This window comes from Ambystoma mexicanum, chromosome 14 (genome assembly GCF_040938575.1).
Source record: "Ambystoma mexicanum isolate Mex_15411 chromosome 14, UKY_AmexF1_1, whole genome shotgun sequence".
Lineage (NCBI taxonomy): Eukaryota > Metazoa > Chordata > Amphibia > Caudata > Ambystomatidae > Ambystoma > Ambystoma mexicanum.
The window spans coordinates 88,277,993-88,297,265 of NC_090940.1; the positions used below are offsets into that span (position 1 = coordinate 88,277,993).

Genomic DNA, 19,273 nt, shown 5'->3' on the forward strand with positions numbered 1-19,273 from the left:
GGTTGGGTACTCCTCCCGAACCCAGAATCCCTCAACCTAAGTGTGTGTCTCTTGAGAGGATGAGATATGATGACTGGGACCTCTCAGAAAAGGTAATTGAGGTGCTACTGGCTGCAGCAGACAATCTACCAGATCTCTGTATGCGAGCAGATGGAGAATATTCGAGGCGTGTTGCAGGGAACGCAGATAGATCATATTGCTAGTCACACCATTATGGAGATGGAGTTCCTTCTATCGCTAGCCTCCTCAGGCCTTCAGGTTGGTACAGTCAAAGGCTACTTGGTGGTTTTGTCTGTTCTTAAGAGGTCTCTGGATCAAGTGTCTTTCTTCATGATCCCGGGTATGACCCAATTCCTGAAGGACCTTGTAAATAGGTTTCCGCCTACCCCATGTGTGGTTCCGGACTGGGACATAAACTTGGTTCTCACATTTTTGATGGCAGCTCAGTTTGACGCCATGCATTCATGTTCTGTCAGGCTTCCTTGTGGCAATCACGTCAGCAAGACGTGTAAGTGAGCTGCAGGCTTTATCCTGTAAGCCTCCTTTCCTCCAGTTCTTTAAGGAGAAAGTCTTACTCAAAGTGCAGCCTGGATTCCTGCCTAAAGTGGATTCTGAATTTCACATGTCTCAGTGCATCGCCTTGACAGCGTTTTACCCTCCTCCACATTATTCCGTAGATGAGGAGAGGCTGCAGAGGTTGGATGCTAAGAGGGCTCTCATCTTTCATGTGGCCAGGACAGCAGAATTCAGGTGCAATGACCAACTCTTTGTGGCTTTCTCTGTGTCCAGAAAAGGTTTGGCTGTGTCAAAACGGGCAATCTCTCTGTAGATAACTCTCTGCATTGCAGTGTTACCAGGGAGCGGGTAAAGATCTGCCACCAGGCATCGGGGCACATTCCACTAGGGGCATGGCAGCATCATCTGCTTTACAAAGGGCCATTCCAGTAAAGGAAATATGCCGAGCAGCAACGTGGTCATCGTTCCACACATTCAACAAGCATTACTGCCTGGATGTAGCGCATGGTGCAGACTCCTGTTTCGGTAGGGAGGTTTTGCAGAGCTTCCTTGTCTGAGGGCGTTCATCCTGCCTCTGCACTCTGTACTGCTTTGGGAGTCTATCTGATGGGAATCTGCGGGAGAATGCAATCCACTGAAGGAGAAATGACTTACCAGTAATGCTCTTTCTGTGGATCATTATCCCACAGATTCCTCATCACTCTCCCATCCAGCCCCGCTATGAAAGTGGTCTGCAGTCTATATGTGGTTTTCCTTTTCTTGTGGGTGAGGTTTTGAATAGTTATATATTAGGCACTGTTTGAGGCCATTCCATGGTAATGTTGTCAATTAGTGACTTTCTTTCAGTGCAACCCTGTTCCTCTTTAAAAAAAAAAAGATTTTAGTTTGGCTGTTTTAGGCCGAATCCTTGGATACATCCTCTGTGGCTGCTGAGCTCGGAGGGAAAAGGCATACGGCAGCAGCATAGTGACATAGTATATGTGTGGGCCAACCTCTCGTCCGGAGCGGACAAGTGGCACAGTCGAATCAAGAGGGATTGATTGTCAAATCTGGTCATACTACACCCCCTGTTGAAAGTTTCCAAGCAGCTGATTTTGGAATGGATATCTATCTGATGAGGAATCTGCAGGAGAAGAATCCATAGAAAGAGCAATGCCAGTAAATCATTTCTCCTTCTTTTCTTCAACAGCAAGGCCCTCAAAACACATTTGTTTTTATATCTTGAAAATTGCCCTCGTTTTTCCCCTATATTCCTTGCAACTTTATGAACTGATTTTATTTGTTGATTTTTCATAAAGATTCATATCAGATGAGGAAGCAAACTTTCAGTTTACCAAAATAATTGTCCTTCAGTTGTGTGTGTGTGGTATTTGTGTGTGTGTTAAGTTTTGTGATAGGGATGTTTCATGGGAAGATGGGAATTCCAGTTTCCTGTGCCACTTGCCAGGTACCTACTGATTCAAGACCTTCAAGGGCTGACTTTAGGCTCAGGAAATACCTCACATAAAGTTGGACAAGGGGAATTGTGTCCTAAAGTCTGCCACTTGGGTGCAGCTCCACACTCTCAGGCTGGTCTCTGGTGGATCCTCCAATTGCTTCCACTCTTTCCCCTCATCGTCAAGGTCTCCGTCGACTCCACCAATCATTAGAAATCATCTCTCAGTCTAGCAACATAGCTCCTGCAGTCTTTTATTATGGACGGTTACCATAATCCGAAGAGTGTGTGCAGGTTCTTTTGCACTTTCCAAAATAAACTATCAATTCAATACAAAAAGAAGGTTCTGCTTCTTAGTGTGATAATCTCAGACAGAAGAGTTAGTAAAATGCAGGATATTAAGTGGATGAATCTTTTACGAAATTCCATAAAGAAAAAGTGACATGTGATGTATGCCCATGGTCACATCAGTCTTTCTTTCAAACCAATCAATGTCATTGCAACTCTTTTCCAAAATCTTAAGACTGCTGCAATGTTTCAATTTCCAATGTACTATAAAGAGCTAATAAGTCACATTGGAACAAGGTGACAAGGCACAGGGATTTGCATTATTATATAGAGATGGAGCAATAAAGCAACAAAGAGAGTAAACCAATAATACGAAAAAGAACCAAAAATATAAATGTGGAATAGGAATATCCCCAGGGCAATGAATGGCACTGCCACAATTGGTGATCAGTGAGATCCAAGGTTCTAACACCAGCCACAGCCATTATTTGGAAGGGAGGGGGATACATGTGTGTCAGTTGATTTACAGGTTGATTCTGACCCCCAGCAGTCCTTTCACATTTCTCTGAACAGGAAGAGGAGCAGGGAGGAAGGCCACCATGGATGAGCTAGCCACAGGATGGGCGGTGAAGTGGAAGAAGGCCACAATGGATGAGCTAGCAACAGGATGGGTGGTGAGGTGGAGGAGGTAACCATGAATAAGCTAGCAACAGGATGGGTGGTGAGGTGGAGGAGGTAACCATGAATGAGCTAGCAACAGGATGGGTGGTGAGGTGGAGGAGGTAACCATGAATAAGCTAGCAACAGGATGGGTGGTGAGGTGGAGGAGGTAACCATGAATGAGCTAGCAACAGGATGGGTGGTGAGGTGGAGGAGGTAACCATGAATGAGCTAGCAACAGGATGGGTGGTGAGGTGGAGGGAAGGCCACCATGGATGAGCTAGCAACATGATGGGTGGAGAGGTGGAAGAAGGCCACCATGGAGGAGCTAGCAACAGGATGGGTGATGAAGTGGAAGAAGGCCACCATGGATGAGCTAGCAACAGGAAGGGTGGTGAGCTGGAACAAGGCCACCATGGATGACCTAGCAACAGGAAGGGTGGTGAGCTGGAAGACGACCACCATGGATGAGCTAGCAACAGGATGGGCAGTGAGGTGGAAGAAGGCCACGATGGATGAGCTAGCAACAGGATTGGCAGTGAGGTGAAGAAGGCCACTATGGATGAGCTAGCAACAGGATGGGTGCTGAGGTGGAGGGAAGGCCACAATGGATGAGCTAGCAACAGGATGGGTGGAGAGCTGGAAGAAGGCCACCATGGAGGAGCTAGCAACAGGATGGTTGGTGAAGTGGAAGAAGGCCACCATGGATGAGCTAGCAACAGGATGGGTGGTGAGCTGGAAGAAGGCCACCATGGAGGAGCTAGCAACAGGATGGGTGGTGAGCTGGAAGAAGGCCACCATGGAGGAGCTAGCAACAGGATGGGTGGAGAGCAGGAAGAAGGCCACCATGGATGAGCTAGCAACAGGATGGGTGGGGAGCTGGAAGAAGGCCACCATGGATGAGCTAGCAACAGGATGGGTGGTGAGCTGGAAGAAGGCCACCATGGATGAGCTAGCAACAGGATGGGTGGTGAGCTGGAAGAAGGCCACCATGGATGAGCTAGCAACAGGATGGGTGGTGAGCTGGAAGAAGGCCACCATGGAGGAGCTAGCAACAGGATGGGCGGTGAGGTGGAAGAAGGCCACCATGGAGGAGCTAGCAACAGGATGGGCGGTGAGCTGGAAGAAGACCACCATGGAGGAGCTAGCAACAGGATGGGCGGTGAGGTGGAAGAAGGCCACCATGGAGGAGCTAGCAACAGGATGGGTGATGAAGTGGAAGAAGGCCACCATGGATGAGCTAGCAACAGGAAGGTGGTGAGCTGGAACAAGGCCATCCTGGATGACCTAGCAACAGGAAGGGTGGTGAGCTGGAAGACGACCACCATGGATGAGCTAGCAACAGGATGGGCAGTGAGGTGGAAGAAGGCCACGATGGATGAGCTAGCAACAGGATTGGCAGTGAGGGGAAGAAGGCCACTATGGATGAGCTAGCAACAGGATGGGTGCTGAGGTGGAGGGAAGGCCACAATGGATGAGCTAGCAACAGGATGGGTGGTGAGGTGGAACAAGGCCACCATGAATGAGCTAGCAACAGGATGGGTGCTGAGGTGGAGCGAAGGCCACCATGGATGAGCTAGCAACAGGATGGGTGGAGAGGTGGAACAAGGCCACCATGGATGAGCTAGCAACAGGATGGGTGGAGAGGTGGAACAAGGCCACCATGGATGAGCTAGCAACAGGATGGGTGGAGAGGTGGAACAAGGCCACCATGGATGAGCTAGCAACAGGATGGGTGGAGAGGTGGAGCAAGGCCACCATGGATGTGCTAGCAACAGGATGGGTGGAGAGGTGGAGGAGGTAACCATGAATGAGCTAGCAACAGGATGGGTGGTGAGGTGGAGGAGGTAACCATGAATGAGCTAGCAACAGGATGGGTGGTGAGGTGGAGGAGGTAACCATGAATGAGCTAGCAACATGATGGGTGGAGAGGTGGAAGAAGGCCACCATGGAGGAGCTAGCAACAGGATGGGTGATGAAGTGGAGGAAGGCCACCATGGATGAGCTAGCAACAGGAAGGGTGGTGAGCTGGAACAAGGCCACCATGGATGACCTAGCAACAGGAAGGGTGGTGAGCTGGAAGACGACCACCATGGATGAGCTAGCAACAGGATGGGCAGTGAGGTGGAAGAAGGCCACGATGGATGAGCTAGCAACAGGATTGGCAGTGAGGTGAAGAAGGCCACTATGGATGAGCTAGCAACAGGATGGGTGCTGAGGTGGAGGGAAGGCCACGATGGATGAGCTAGCAACAGGATGGGTGGTGAGCTGGAAGAAGGCCACCATGGAGGAGCTAGCAACAGGATGGGTGGAGAGCTGGAAGAAGGCCACCATGGAGGAGCTAGCAACAGGATGGTTGGTGAAGTGGAAGAAGGCCACCATGGATGAGCTAGCAACAGGATGGGTGGTGAGCTGGAAGAAGGCCACCATGGAGGAGCTAGCAACAGGATGGGTGGTGAGCTGGAAGAAGGCCACCATGGAGGAGCTAGCAACAGGATGGGTGGAGAGCAGGAAGAAGGCCACCATGGATGAGCTAGCAACAGGATGGGTGGGGAGCTGGAAGAAGGCCACCATGGATGAGCTAGCAACAGGATGGGTGGTGAGCTGGAAGAAGGCCACCATGGATGAGCTAGCAACAGGATGGGTGGTGAGCTGGAAGAAGGCCACCATGGATGAGCTAGCAACAGGATGGGTGGTGAGCTGGAAGAAGGCCACCATGGAGGATCTAGCAACCGGATGGGCGGTGAGGTGGAAGAAGGCCACCATGGAGGAGCTAGCAACAGGATGGGCGGTGAGCTGGAAGAAGACCATCATGGAGGAGCTAGCAACAGGATGGGCGGTGAGGTGGAAGAAGGCCACCATGGAGGAGCTAGCAACAGGATGGGTGATGAAGTGGAAGAAGGCCACCATGGATGAGCTAGCAACAGGAAGGTGGTGAGCTGGAACAAGGCCATCCTGGATGACCTAGCAACAGGAAGGGTGGTGAGCTGGAAGACGACCACCATGGATGACCTAGCAACAGGATGGGCAGTGAGGTGGAAGAAGGCCACGATGGATGAGCTAGCAACAGGATTGGCAGTGAGGTGAAGAAGGCCACTATGGATGAGCTAGCAACAGGATGGGTGCTGAGGTGGAGGGAAGGCCACGATGGATGAGCTAGCAACAGGATGGGTGGTGAGCTGGAACAAGGCCACCATGGATGTGCTAGCAACAGGATGGGTGCTGAGGTGGAGGAGGTAACCATGAATGAGCTAGCAACAGGATGGGTGCTGAGGTGGAGGGAAGGCCACCATGGATGAGCTAGCAACAGGATGGGTGGAGAGGTGGAACAAGGCCACCATGGATGAGCTAGCAACAGGATGGGTGGAGAGGTGGAACAAGGCCACCATGGATGAGCTAGCAACATGATGGGTGGAGAGGTGGAACAAGGCCACCATGGATGTGCTAGCAACATGATGGGTGGTGAGGTGGAACAAGGCCACCATGGATGAGCTAGCAACATGATGGGTGGTGAGGTGGAACAAGGCCACCATGGATGAGCTAGCAACAGGATGGGTGCTGAGGTGGAGGAGGTAACCATGAATGAGCTAGCAACAGGATGGGTGCTGAGGTGGAGGGAAGGCCACCATGGATGAGCTAGCAACAGGATGGGTGGAGAGGTGGAACAAGGCCACCATGGATGAGCTAGCAACAGGATGGGTGGAGAGGTGGAACAAGGCCACCATGGATGAGCTAGCAACAGGATGGGTGGAGAGGTGGAACAAGGCCACCATGGATGAGCTAGCAACAGGATGGGTGGAGAGGTGGAACAAGGCCACCATGGATGTGCTAGCAACAGGATGGGTGGAGAGGTGGAACAAGGCCACCATGGATGAGCTAGCAACAGGATGGGTGGAGATGTGGAACAAGGCCACCATGGATGAGCTAGCAACATGATGGGTGGAGAGGTGGAACAAGGCCACCATGGATGAGCTAGCAACAGGATGGGTGGAGAGGTGGAACAAGGCCACCATGGATGAGCTAGCAACAGGATGGGTGCTGAGGTGGAGGAGGTAACCATGAAGGAGCTAGCAACAGGATGGGTGCTGAGGTGGAGGGAAGGCCACCATGGATGAGCTAGCAACATGATGGGTGGAGAGGTGGAACAAGGCCACCATGGATGAGCTAGCAACAGGATGGGTGGAGAGGTGGAACAAGGCCACCATGGATGAGCTAGCAACAGGATGGGTGGAGAGGTGGAACACGGCCACCATGGATGTGCTAGCAACAGGATGGGTGGAGAGGTGGAACAAGGCCACCATGGATGAGCTAGCAACATGATGGGTGGTGAGGTGGAAGAAGGCCACTGTGGCCACTGAGTAAGGAAAGAAGGCATTATAATGCCTTTGATGCGTCCACCTACTGTGAAGCAGCTGGGGGCTCTAACAGTCATAAGCTCTGCACCAGCCATGGTCACAGGCAAAGAACAGAAGTGTAGCACAGAGTGAGTACAGTGGAGCACAGATGTCAAATATTTGGAACCCACAAAACCCCAAACATTTCCAACCCGCAAAAAGCAAAACAACTCCCACGGTTCCCCAATGCCAGGCCTTCAGCTGAATATTTTCTATTTCATTACTTCCCTCTGTCTCTAATATGCTGACTGAATAGGGTGTTTGTAAGGGGCACCATTAGGGCCTACTGAGGTTTTTGTAATCTGCAGAAAGGTTTTCATTTTTCTGAATGTTTTTTATTTCATTTTGTCCCGCTCTGTCCCTACTCCCCCTGACTGAATAGGGTGGGTTTTGTGAATATAAGGGGCCGCAGATGTTTTTGAGATTTGGCAATATTTTAATTTTGAGGAATATTTTTATTCCGTTCGTCCCAGCGTGCCCACTGGGTGAAACTATTGATAATTTAGTTTATCCTTAAAAACAGAATATCCCTGGTTTGGTTTATCTGATTTTCGGATTTGCTGTTCCATGCACTGCTTCACCCTAATGCCTAGGTGTGTGCCAACATTCTCGAAAATGGCGGTGGCCAATTTTGAGATGCCATGGGCGTAGTAATGTATTGTTCAGCCTCTGTGGAAAACCCCATGCAAAATCAGTTTCTTCAGCAACTATTTTTGGTTGGAACATGTTGATGAAACTTCAAGTGTTTGGATTTGTCAATACCACTTGCACACCAAATGTGGTGAGTTTCTATGGATTGAAGAATAGTTACAGAGAAACATGCTTCTTCATGGGAAAAGTTCAATGTAGCCTTAACTGTACTGTCGCAGCAGTATTCTTTCGTCATAATTTGAGGTTTGAGGAACATTGAGGTTCCATCACTCAGTGTTAATCTGTAAAACTGAGATAACCTATGAAAGGAGGATTATCCTAAATCAAAAGGAATGTGATCACTGTCCTTAATCCACTGCTTCAATACCCAGCTAGTAATAGGTTATATGGACTGAGGGAGGGATAACTCTGATCGGAATCCTCCCCACCCCCGAAGACTATCATTTATCTAGTTTCAAGGGACTCACTGAGTAGGACCCAGTTGCCACCCATTGGGGATTCTTGCTATTAATCCAAGAAAATGCTTTGTTTTAAAGACAAGCCCTATGGTGATTAATGCGTTCTAATGGATAGTGTTCTCCCACACATTCTGCATCTAGAATGCATCTATTGCGGCATCAGCTGCACCACTGAACACGTTATCCTAGCAGGGGGCGCAGTGTGACTGCACCATTGAGGTCCCTCGATGCTGCCACTCCTCGACTATATCGGGTGGCTAGATATACCGCGCATCACCCCCAGTGACCCCAGTTCTTTTGTCTGCTTGCTCAACATGCTTTACAGAGCACATCTCGAGTCAAAATAGGATATTGTGACCCCATAGTTCAGGGGCAGGTTTTCCCATTTTCTACATTCTCAAGCTGTCCTCTGTGGAACTAGGTCCAAATGAACAAAAACAGTTCTTGGTGTCTCTAGGTTGGTTGGCCGCCTTAAGATTTAATAACATCCATGGCCCATTTTATTTCCAAGGGAACAAAGTTGGTTTTGTGAATCTGGGACTTGCATTTGCAAAGAAGTGAGAGGCATTTTGCTCCTTGCATCCTGTTCTTCATGATTTGGGCCCTTAGATTCTATCTTGGTAGAAGTAAAGACTGTAGGAACACTGCACAACTATTTCTAGACTGGCCTGGCTTATAAGGGTAGAACCTTCGCAAAGCAGGGGATAGCTAGTTTATCTATTACATACACTTCTTCTCGGAAAATGAAAACTGTTGTGTCACGTCATAAATTCTACAAGAGGGAAAAACTCAATCAATGGCTTCCATGCAAACACTCTGTCAATAATAACGTGTACATCAGCTGCATGAATGTTGCTACACAACACCTAAAAATATTACTTCCCAAAAGTACTCATGCATTTCAGAATTGCATGTACACAAGACTTCTCGTTAGAGGCAGGATACACCTCAGGTTAATTGTGATCTTACCGACCACAATTACAGAGTCGTAAATTTAATCGCCGACAAAATACTGAAAAACAATGATTTTTTTATTTTTATTTGTGGGGGTCCCCACACCCAAACCCTCTGTTTTTAACCCTTCTAACGCCACCCCCAACCTATCCTGGCCCATTTTAACCTCTTTACCCTGCTACCCTTTATTTATTTATTTAATGTTTTCTATGTTTCCCGGTGTTATGGTTCACTCTGAAATGTACCACTCTGTGATGTTTTAGATATACTGACTGGATACCTAGACCTCGGCCTATGACTAAGGGCACATTGTCAATGTCTTTTGAATAGTCACACATGCTGTGCAGTCCTGGTGGAGGTTCTGTCAACAGTCCAGCTCTGTAGGTTGGATACGTGCTACTTTTGTGTCACATGAACACCTCAGATGTTTAGCTGGTCTTCATCATGGACCACATTTGCAGAATCCTTTGCAAGGTTGTGCAGATCCTCCTTCGTGGACTGGTCACGCCCACGGGTGCTCCTTGCCGAACTTCTTACTCAAAAGACAAAAGGGCGCATTCCCGGTCAGTTGGATTTTCTGTCCTTTTAATCCCTGTTATTCATTTTAAAATGCACTGCAATAAACATTTCTCCGTGTCCAAAAGGTGGGCAGCTTCTCCTGCCTCACTTAAATGCAGTAGAAATAAAACCTGCAGGTGCTTTTCTTGGGAACTAAAGGGAAAATAAACTGTCGAAGAGCATTCTGCACTGCAGAGGCGAGGTAACCACACATCTGTCAGTGTGTATAATTCACTGCCCAGTGGATCCTTTATCCAACACTGACTTAATTATATCTAGAAGGGCAGAAATATGTCTGTTGATCATTGTTATGTTTTTAAAAGTATTGCATGGGAGTCCTAGAGATACGGCACGGTCTCTTCTGCAGCGCCTGAGAATGAATAGTGAGCTGTGTGACATGTAAAGCCATTGGATTCACTGCCCGCTTGGAACAGCCAACAGAGAATGTGTACCTACTTCGTCCAGGTGTTTGCTCTGGCCTCCTTTGTGATGTTAGGGAGGAACTATCATGTTGTTTAATACAGGTGTGTAAATATGATATTACCCCCTATTAATCCCATTAAGGGGCTTGTTTATGGAAGCAGGACACTGCACTAAATTGGACAGAATAGGAATGAGCCTTGATGCGTGTCTCTTTGTTCTTGTGCAGTGTATGTTCAGCCAATCATCAGCAAAGCCCAGCCAGACCTGCTGAAGACCCACTTCCTCCCCACCCTGGAGAAGCTGAAGAAGAAAGCAGTGAAGATTGTGCAGGAGGAGGAGCAGATGAAGGCGGACAGCAAATCCGACACGCAGGAGGCCGAGCTGCTCATCCTGGATGAGTTTGCTGTCCTCTGCAGGGATCTTTACGCCTTCTACCCCATGCTCATCCGCTACGTGGACAACAACAGGTACAGCAATGGCATGGGGCATCAGCCGTATATTTTCAGTGGCTTTAGTTCAAGTTGACAAAGGAGATAATAGCAACATGAAACTGGCAATGCGGGGACACACATCATGAGGAGGTTTCTATCCCTGACCACTAGGGGTCTGGATGACGGCGCGCTTACACCATACAAGCGGCAAAGAGCAATGCGCCTCCACACCCTGTGTAACTTGGCTAAGATGATCATTGACCCTGGTGTGTACCGAAAAACGACTTTAACTCCAAGGGGGGGTCATTACGACCCTGGCGTTGAGGGTTTAACGGCGCCGTAAAAGGTGTCATTGCCGTTAAACCCTTAATGCCTGATTACGAGGTCCCTTTGCGGGACCCGACCTTAACGGCTTGTCTACACCAGCCGTTAAAGTAGGGACCCGCAAAGGGACCTTGGTGCTAAGTACGGTACCGCAATTTGCAGTATCATACTTAGCGCCTTCCCCAGTCTCATTGAGCCCTATGGGGTGAAAATGGGAATGGGGAAGGGCCATGGTTCAATGGGGAATTACCGCCCCCGCCAACCTTGGAATGGCATGGTAATTCCCCATTGAACCATGGCGGACCCGTTACAACACCGGCACCAACCATGGTGCTAATAGCGCCATGGTTTAGCGCCGGTGTTGTAATAAGGGCCAAGGTTCGGTAAAGAAAAAAACGACTGCATGACTGGTTCTGCAAATACTAGATGGGGTGACTTTGCTTAATCATCTCTTACCCCATTTCTGTGGTAGAAGAGGAGAAGACCACATCACGTTTCTTTCGTAGGGATTGTTTCTACTGTGCCAACAGTATCAATGGCATGACCACCTATTTTCTCATTTCAATTGAAAATCTTAAAGTATATGCCCGATTCATTCTCTGAGCAATAACATGGTTCAAAACAATCTCTTAGGTTTCTCGAACGGAAAGAGAAAGACTTGATGGCCTTTCCCAACAAGGCACACTTGTCATGCTCAGATCACTCGCTGAGGCTTTTAGTTTTGCGAGCTGGAGATGACCCTAACACCAGGCCGTGACCACAGAATTTTGCAAAGTACTGGAGCTTGAAGTGGGTATAGATTCTGCAAAAGAGCTATTAAGCTGTAAAATGGCAGTGCTTAACATCAGACGTCATCCCCCAAAATTCCTGTCTGCAATACGTGCAAGGAAGAAATCCAGGATGAACGAAAAGGATATTGCTCCAGGGCGGAGAATCCAACATGGCTTCTCATTACTATTTCCATCAAGCAAAGGCCGCAGCTGGCATGATACACATGGAGACATTGTGGCAGAGACACCATGCCCAGGAATGCAACTCGTCTCTGAGCATTCACCCATGCACACAGGCAAACACCCACCACCCAAGAGGGACGGGTGCATTGTTATTGCCATATTACTCATTACATTGCTGAATGACAGCACATATTGACAACAATTCAAATAGAGAACATTGGAATACCTTTACTCCAGCCTTGGAACTAAGCTATGGAACTGATTTGTTTCACCTGCTATACGTGGTGTGCATTTACTTACCTTGCGTGTTTCATTCTAGGTCCAGTTGGTTAAAGAAGCCTGATGGGGAGTCGGATGAGCTGTTCCGAATGGTTGCAGAAGTGTTCATTCTCTGGTGCAAATCCCATGTAAGAGGCATTCCAACTTTTCCTCCTTCACTGTGTTTGGCAGTATGTTCTTGGCATGTTTTTCCATAAATGTGGCTTATCCATTAAGATTTTCCTTGTTTTTTTCATGCATCTTTAGAACTTCAAGCGGGAAGAGCAAAATTTTGTGATTCAGAATGAGATCAACAATCTAGCATTTCTAACAGGCGAAAGCAAGAGCAAGATGTCAAAAGTGAGTGGGGTAAATGGACTGGTGGGTGAGGCAGAATTGATCACTGATTCTCTGCGGGTGAGACTATCTAGCACATTAAACGATGGCTACATTCACTCCAACGGTGCATGGGGGCCACTGTGTATTCTCCGACGATGTTCCACTCCCGCGGGTGCACCACGTCAAGCACACAATGAATCGTCTCACTGTCTTGAACCAAAAGAAATGTGCTAATTGAATTGTAAGAATGGATTCCATCTTGGGTGGTTGGGTCAGTAGCCACTAATTGCAAGTTATGTGCACAATGCAGCGAGTTACAGTCTATTCACCACAGTACCTTGCTATCTGCAAATCCCGACCTTACCTTAATAATGACAATCAGTCATTGACACACATGAACTCCATGTTTGACCTCTGGACATTGTAAAATTGGTGGGATTTGTAAGACAGTTGTATCCCACAAAGCTAGCAATCATATCCCCTAAAGCCCACACTGTCCTGTGCTTTGCTCTGAGGTCCATTGAATTCCTTTGCATCACTATGAGACATTGCACACTCGCCTCTGCACTTTAGAGAACAACTGGGCATATATTTCTGCTCCACAGATGTCCTCCCATGGGGTCAGGAGGCGGGTGCAGGCTGCCTGCGATTCCGTATTTGGGAAACATTGAGGAGGTGATGTTATGTGCATTCTGCTACTATCATTCTTCCATAGTTGAGGATGGGGCTCAGCATAATATGGCGTGTGGTGTGAAGTGCATAGCTGTCGGATGTGCACATGGTTCCGCACGGGTTTAGATGTTTTTGTAACTAAATACATTGCTGGAAAAGTCAATCTCCCACCAGTTCCCATTGGGAAAGTGTCCAGGTGGCCATAAACAGAGGCAAACTCCAGTATGAGGACATTGAGAGATTCGTTAGTTCACAAATGCCCCTCGAAAGACCTACCACCCTTTCAGTCACAGCGTTCTCTTGGCTTTTGCCCTTGGAGAATTCACCTCTGAGTAAATTTGTAGAAGCCCTGACAAGGAGATGGGATGACTACTCAGGGATATCTAGGGTTCTAAGTGGTGAAAAAGTGCTTCTTCCCATTGCCCTGCAGATGTATTCCCAGGGAGATGGTGTATTCTAAAGTGCTGGATGGAAGCACAGCTGATGATTAGGCTTTAAGAGGTCTGTGACTCAACAGACAATTTTGGTCTCGAGAACTATTCATCCAACCCATTGTGGTGGTTTCTTTTGGAGAAATCAACAGTAAACTTACCATTGAGCTTCCCAATGTGTGTCTTTCTTTCTTCCTAGATTTCCCCACCCGTTCCATTACACTATATCTGTTGGTTTTCCTGCCACCCCTGTGCAGTATGTATTATTTTCAGTACCTATATGTAATCACTGTTCAGTTTCCTACCACCTCTGGTGGGATCACTCGGGATTCCCTGCTATTTCTTCCGGGCTCAATGTTGTTTTCTGACCACCATGTTATTGATGGATGCTGGGTTTCCTACTCTCTCCTATGCAACCTCTGTGAGCTTTTTAACATATCTGGTTGGATCTCTGTTTGACTACCTGGAACCTCTTGCAGGATACCTCTGGAGTGTCCTATCTTCTAGCTGCAGTGTTTCTGGCCACTGAGTCTCTATTGCCTTTTGCTAGCTCCTGCAGAATCCCCAGTGAGGTTTCTCCTACCTTAAGTAAGATGTATGTTTTTTTTTTATCAGCACCTGTTTCTCTCAGGTTTCTCTTGGATTCCCTGTCACAGCCTGTGGTCTCTTTTTGGGTCCCCTGTTGGTCTGTGTGTTCATTTGTAGCACCTCCTGTAGGGTGTCTGTTGGGTTTTCTGCTAGCCCTCCACTATCTCTTTTGAGTTTCCTACCCCCTTCCTGTAAAACCTTTACTGGAGATTCTTATTTACAAACCTCATTGGCTTTCCTCGCACCACTAGTAAGATCCATACGGGTCATTTTCATCCCTGCACATTCTCTTTTTAGTTCCATGCTACCCCCTGCCAGGCTTCTGGTCTTACTGCATCTTTTGGGTTTCCCACCACCTACTGTTGGACGTCTTTAGGAATTACCATTGTCTCGTGTCTCATTTATTAACTTAGTAATACCTTGTGAATGATTTACACTGGGTTTGCTATATGTGTGTTTCTTGCCCTCTCCTTCAGTATCATTGCTGGATTATTACCATCTGCTGTAAGATCACTATTGTTTTTTTCTGCACCATCCTGTATGCTCTTTAATGGTGTTACTATCATAGCCTAACAGTCAGATCTCTACTGCTGTTCATACAAACTCTGTATATATGTTGTGTTCAGTTCCACCCCCTTTAGAATCTTGTGGGTTCCCTACAACCTCCTCTTTACTCTCCATTACATTTCCTACCATCTTCTTAAAGACGTGTTTCTGTCACGTTTCTGTAGTCTCGTTGCAGTTGCCTGCACTTACTATTTCACCTTTATATGGTTTCCTTGCACCTACCATTGGATATCTTTGGGGAATCGTATTCCACCCATTTGATAACTTTATTGTGTTTTCTACAACTTCCTGTGTGATGCATTTTGGGTTTTCTGACACCTCGACACAGCCTCTTTTGAGTTCCATGCTGCCTCTTGTCAGACCTCGATTTTTGGCTTGTACCACCTCTTTCAGGTTTTTGGGGATTTCCTACCACCTCCCGTTAGCTACCTTGTGGATTACTATTGTCTCATGCCTTTACTTTCTTTAAATCCTGACCACCTTTTGTACGAGCTGCATTCGCTATCCTAACACCTAGTGCAGGATCTCTACTTGAGGTTTCTTGCCAACTCCTTTACTTGCATCGCTGCATTGTTACCACGTGCTGAAAGTTCACTATTGATTTTCTTCCACAAGCTTCCCGTCGCCTCCTACAGGTAGCATTTCTATTGGGTATCGTACCACTCCATGCACAATCGATTTGGTGTTCTCTACCACCTCCTGTTGAATATCCTGTATGAGTGCTCTCAGGCTTCCTGACCCGTCCTGTATCATCTGTTGGCTTTTCTAAAGCTTTATTTCAGATCTCGATTAGGTTCCCTTCCAGCTCCTAGAGAACATTGTGGGTTTCCTATACTTTTCTGTATGATCTTGACGTATTTCTGGCACCTATGTAGGCCATGTTGGATTTCTAACAGCCTTTTGTATGTTTTCTATTCAGTGACCTACCACCTCATTTAAGATCTGTTTGGTTTCCCCCAGCTTCCTGTATGCTCTCTGTTAGGTTTCTGGCCATCTGCCGTAGGATCTGCATTATTTCTCAGGCCACCATCATCACCTCTTGTGTATACACTGGATTGATCCAGGCTTTTTTGCATCTCTTTCCTTCCACCTTCCCACTGGCTCTACTGATGACTCACTTTTTCACATTTTGCATCACTCCTATCACAGTTCCTTGGCTAAGCATCCTCTGAATCAAGTGTTCAATCCCCATCACCCTTTCCCTGAGCACCCCAGATGCTTTACCTGCCAAAAGCATTAAGTGATGCCTGCATGTTTACATTAACTATATTTACACCTACTTTTTAGAATGTAAGGATGTGTTGTTCAAACACAGAGCTCCTTGAATTATGTAGTGTGCCAAATGTGACTGGTTTGCACACCAAAGTTCCTCACTGCCCAATGTTTGTTTGAGACTATGTATTTGGTCGTGGGAGTGATCTCGGTCATATGTCTCTAGGAAAGGTGCCACTATGCCTGTGGCCACCACCCCGGGAGTTGGGCTAAGGTATGATGTCACAATATTCATCTGGGCATGGCCACTAAACTCCCACTGTCTATCAGACTGAGCAGACCTATTCGGGGTGTTGGCAAACTGGTTTTTCCACTGGTGCTTTCTATGACCTTGTTGTTTAGATGTACAGTACCTTCCACACACCACACCACATCTGTGGGTAATAATACGCAGCGCTCAAATACCTGAGGGTTCGTAGCGCTATATAAATGCCAAACTATTCCATTTCCTGCTCTCTGTATCCATCTTAAGTCCTATATACCACGTATTGCAGCTATATTTCTACCTCACTCAGAAACAGAGGCGTTGCTAGGGGGGGGCTAATGGGGCTATAGCCCCTGGTCTTTTGGTTGTAGCCCCGGATAGAATCTCAGGAGCTACAGCCAAAAGGCTAGCTAGCCCCTAGTCTCAACATTTCTGACATCAGCATAGCCCCGGGTCTTTTCCAGACCTAGCAACTCTCCTGCTCAGAAAGCCAAGCCATGTTATTTTCATTGGAGAGTAACTGCTGTGGGATTTTGTTTAGCTCCGCATAAAGCACTACAACAATGCACACGGTAATTCTTGGGCTTGCGTCGAAGGGAGACCAGTTTTTTAAATTCTTTATTCTAATGAAGATGATCAGTTTTCCGTTTAGATGGAAAATACACACAAATGCAGATGGAACGCAAAATGTCCATGCTTTGAGTGCATTTGAAATCACACAGAGAAACTTCGGAAACATCATGCATGAGCTCCAAAGTAGCTTGGACTTGAGGCTACTAGAGGAAAGTTGCTGGTGCCGTAGCTAGCTTAGGAGGGAATGAATACTAGCAATAAGCATGTATGGTGACAAAATAAATAACGGGGTGATCATTCACGAAATAAATAACGAGGGTGATCATTGGCAAAATAATTCAATTACTTGGGTTACTGACACCGCGGTTAATGAAGCACGGTTAGCAACAGCATATCTCATAGAAGAATGTTATTGAAATATTGACTATGTGATGTGGGCGGGGTTGCAGCACACTAGCGAATGGGTAATTGTGATAGCTGGCAAAATCAATCATGGGAGATTCTGACTGTTGCAGTTACTATCTGATGGAGGTGCGACTGAGACATTACGTGTCTACTGAAGACATTATGACTCACACAGTCAAATATGACGTTGGTATGGTTACTGGCCTAATAGCTGATGAGGGTTAAACTACTGGGCCAACCACAAATAGGCAGTAAATCTTGCTGCAAGTACAGTTAATTGATGACAAGTAAATGCACAAAATCGAGTTGTTGTGTTGTCTAACCACCCCCTTGTCTATCAGACAATTGTATTGAATCTCACAGCTTCTGGTGAATGGTTGAAATCATTACAGACACTGTACTTGCCGGTACTATGGTGTGAAGGATTACTCCTTTCTCTGACTGACTTATCTCTCTGCTTTACTTCTCTCTCATACAGACCATGCAAGTCAAGGTACAGCGTGCATGCAGTGTCTCTATGTTAGCTTTAGCGCTGGCCTCACTCCACGTGGTCTCTTGATTGTTCCTGGAGTTATGGTCTTCCCCAGATGGTGTCACCCAGAGGCCAGTGTACTCTCCCTCCCCCCAATAAAAGCGATGGACATGCCTGTGTGGTGGCCCTGTGTGTTCCTCGTGGTCCTGGCTCTGATGCATGAATGTCACGGCTACTAGAAGGTGCAGCAAGACGGTGCTCAATACTGACTAGCTATCAGTGTCCCGCTCACATGAAGCAATGCATCATTCTAGTGGCTGTTTAGCCTCCAGCACGTAACTAATGTTCAACTTCAGAGATGTATAGCTACTGGCTCAGACCGACACATATAACAGAACACTGTGTTCCAGCATGCTTACGCTTGGCTAACACAACACACAACACAAGGATGCCGCATTGTATTGATAGGCTTCCATGGAACAGCACAGCACACAGCACTATAGTAGCTGGCAAAATTGAAAAAGCCCACTCTGATACAGAGGGAAAGAAGGCTTAACGCTTCACTTGAGAAACTCTCTGATGTCTCACTAGTTCATGAGTTATCAATAAAGTTTGAAACAAAAGGGGCCAGAGAGTAAAAGCAAAAACATGTATCAGGAGAGAGGCTGTGTGGAAATAACTTTGCGGTCATCTTGTTATTGGCAACCAAACCATGAGATTAAACCCATAATCCCGAAATGGAATACATATATGAATACAGTGGAAAGTGATGGCAGAGGAGGCCTGCCCAGTATTAAAACTCTGTCATAGAGTGACTTTGCATTGCCAGGACAGACCCCATTAGATACATAAATGAATATCGGATGATCAGAGCCAGGTACCACATGGAGTTGTCATGCCCACCTAGACACCAATGATTGTAGCTTATCCATCCTTCCTCATGCAGCAGCAATGCCACGTGATGTTGCTGCTGCATAATCTCCCTCATTCCTGGCCTCCTGCACAACTGGATGGAGTGGATGGGAGTGGCAGGTGGACCCTTGGAGTGCATTGCCCATGTCCATGTTTGGTGTATTTCATGATATTCTCAAATTCATCTCTTCGGCCACTTATGACCAAGTTCTCTTCTCCCATCTGCACCTGGTGTGACACCTCTGGGTCACAGTGACATATTGTGGTAGTTGTCTGTTGGCTATAAAGCAAATATTGGTCTTGTGTTCTCATTGTAAGTGTTGCGTCTCTCCATATTTCACTTCTGTGTGCTTTGTTGGAAGCTATCCGCACATAAAATGGGAAAAACAGCCTTTCTGGTTGTATCTTGGCTTGGCTCTTTCTTGATACACCCAGGTAGTACAGCTCAGTGCAGGAATGTGTGTTCCACAGCGGCAGGCATCTGGAGGTAGCGAACAACATGCCAAACAGACCACCTGCCCGTCTTGGTTGATA

The 19,273-nt window shown here is 47.1% G+C and overlaps 1 protein-coding gene across 7 annotated transcripts in view; it reads left to right on the plus strand.

The window, feature by feature from the left end:
* Positions 1-19,273, plus strand: part of RYR3 (ryanodine receptor 3) — a 1,751,462-nt gene that overhangs the window by 1,271,680 nt on the left and 460,509 nt on the right. For all 7 annotated transcript variants that reach the window (XM_069638568.1, XM_069638566.1, XM_069638573.1 and 4 more), the window contains 3 exons: positions 10,564-10,804; positions 12,365-12,452; positions 12,571-12,663. In XM_069638568.1, the coding sequence (XP_069494669.1) occupies positions 10,564-10,804; positions 12,365-12,452; positions 12,571-12,663 (422 nt within the window). The remainder of the gene's footprint in view (positions 1-10,563; positions 10,805-12,364; positions 12,453-12,570; positions 12,664-19,273) is intronic.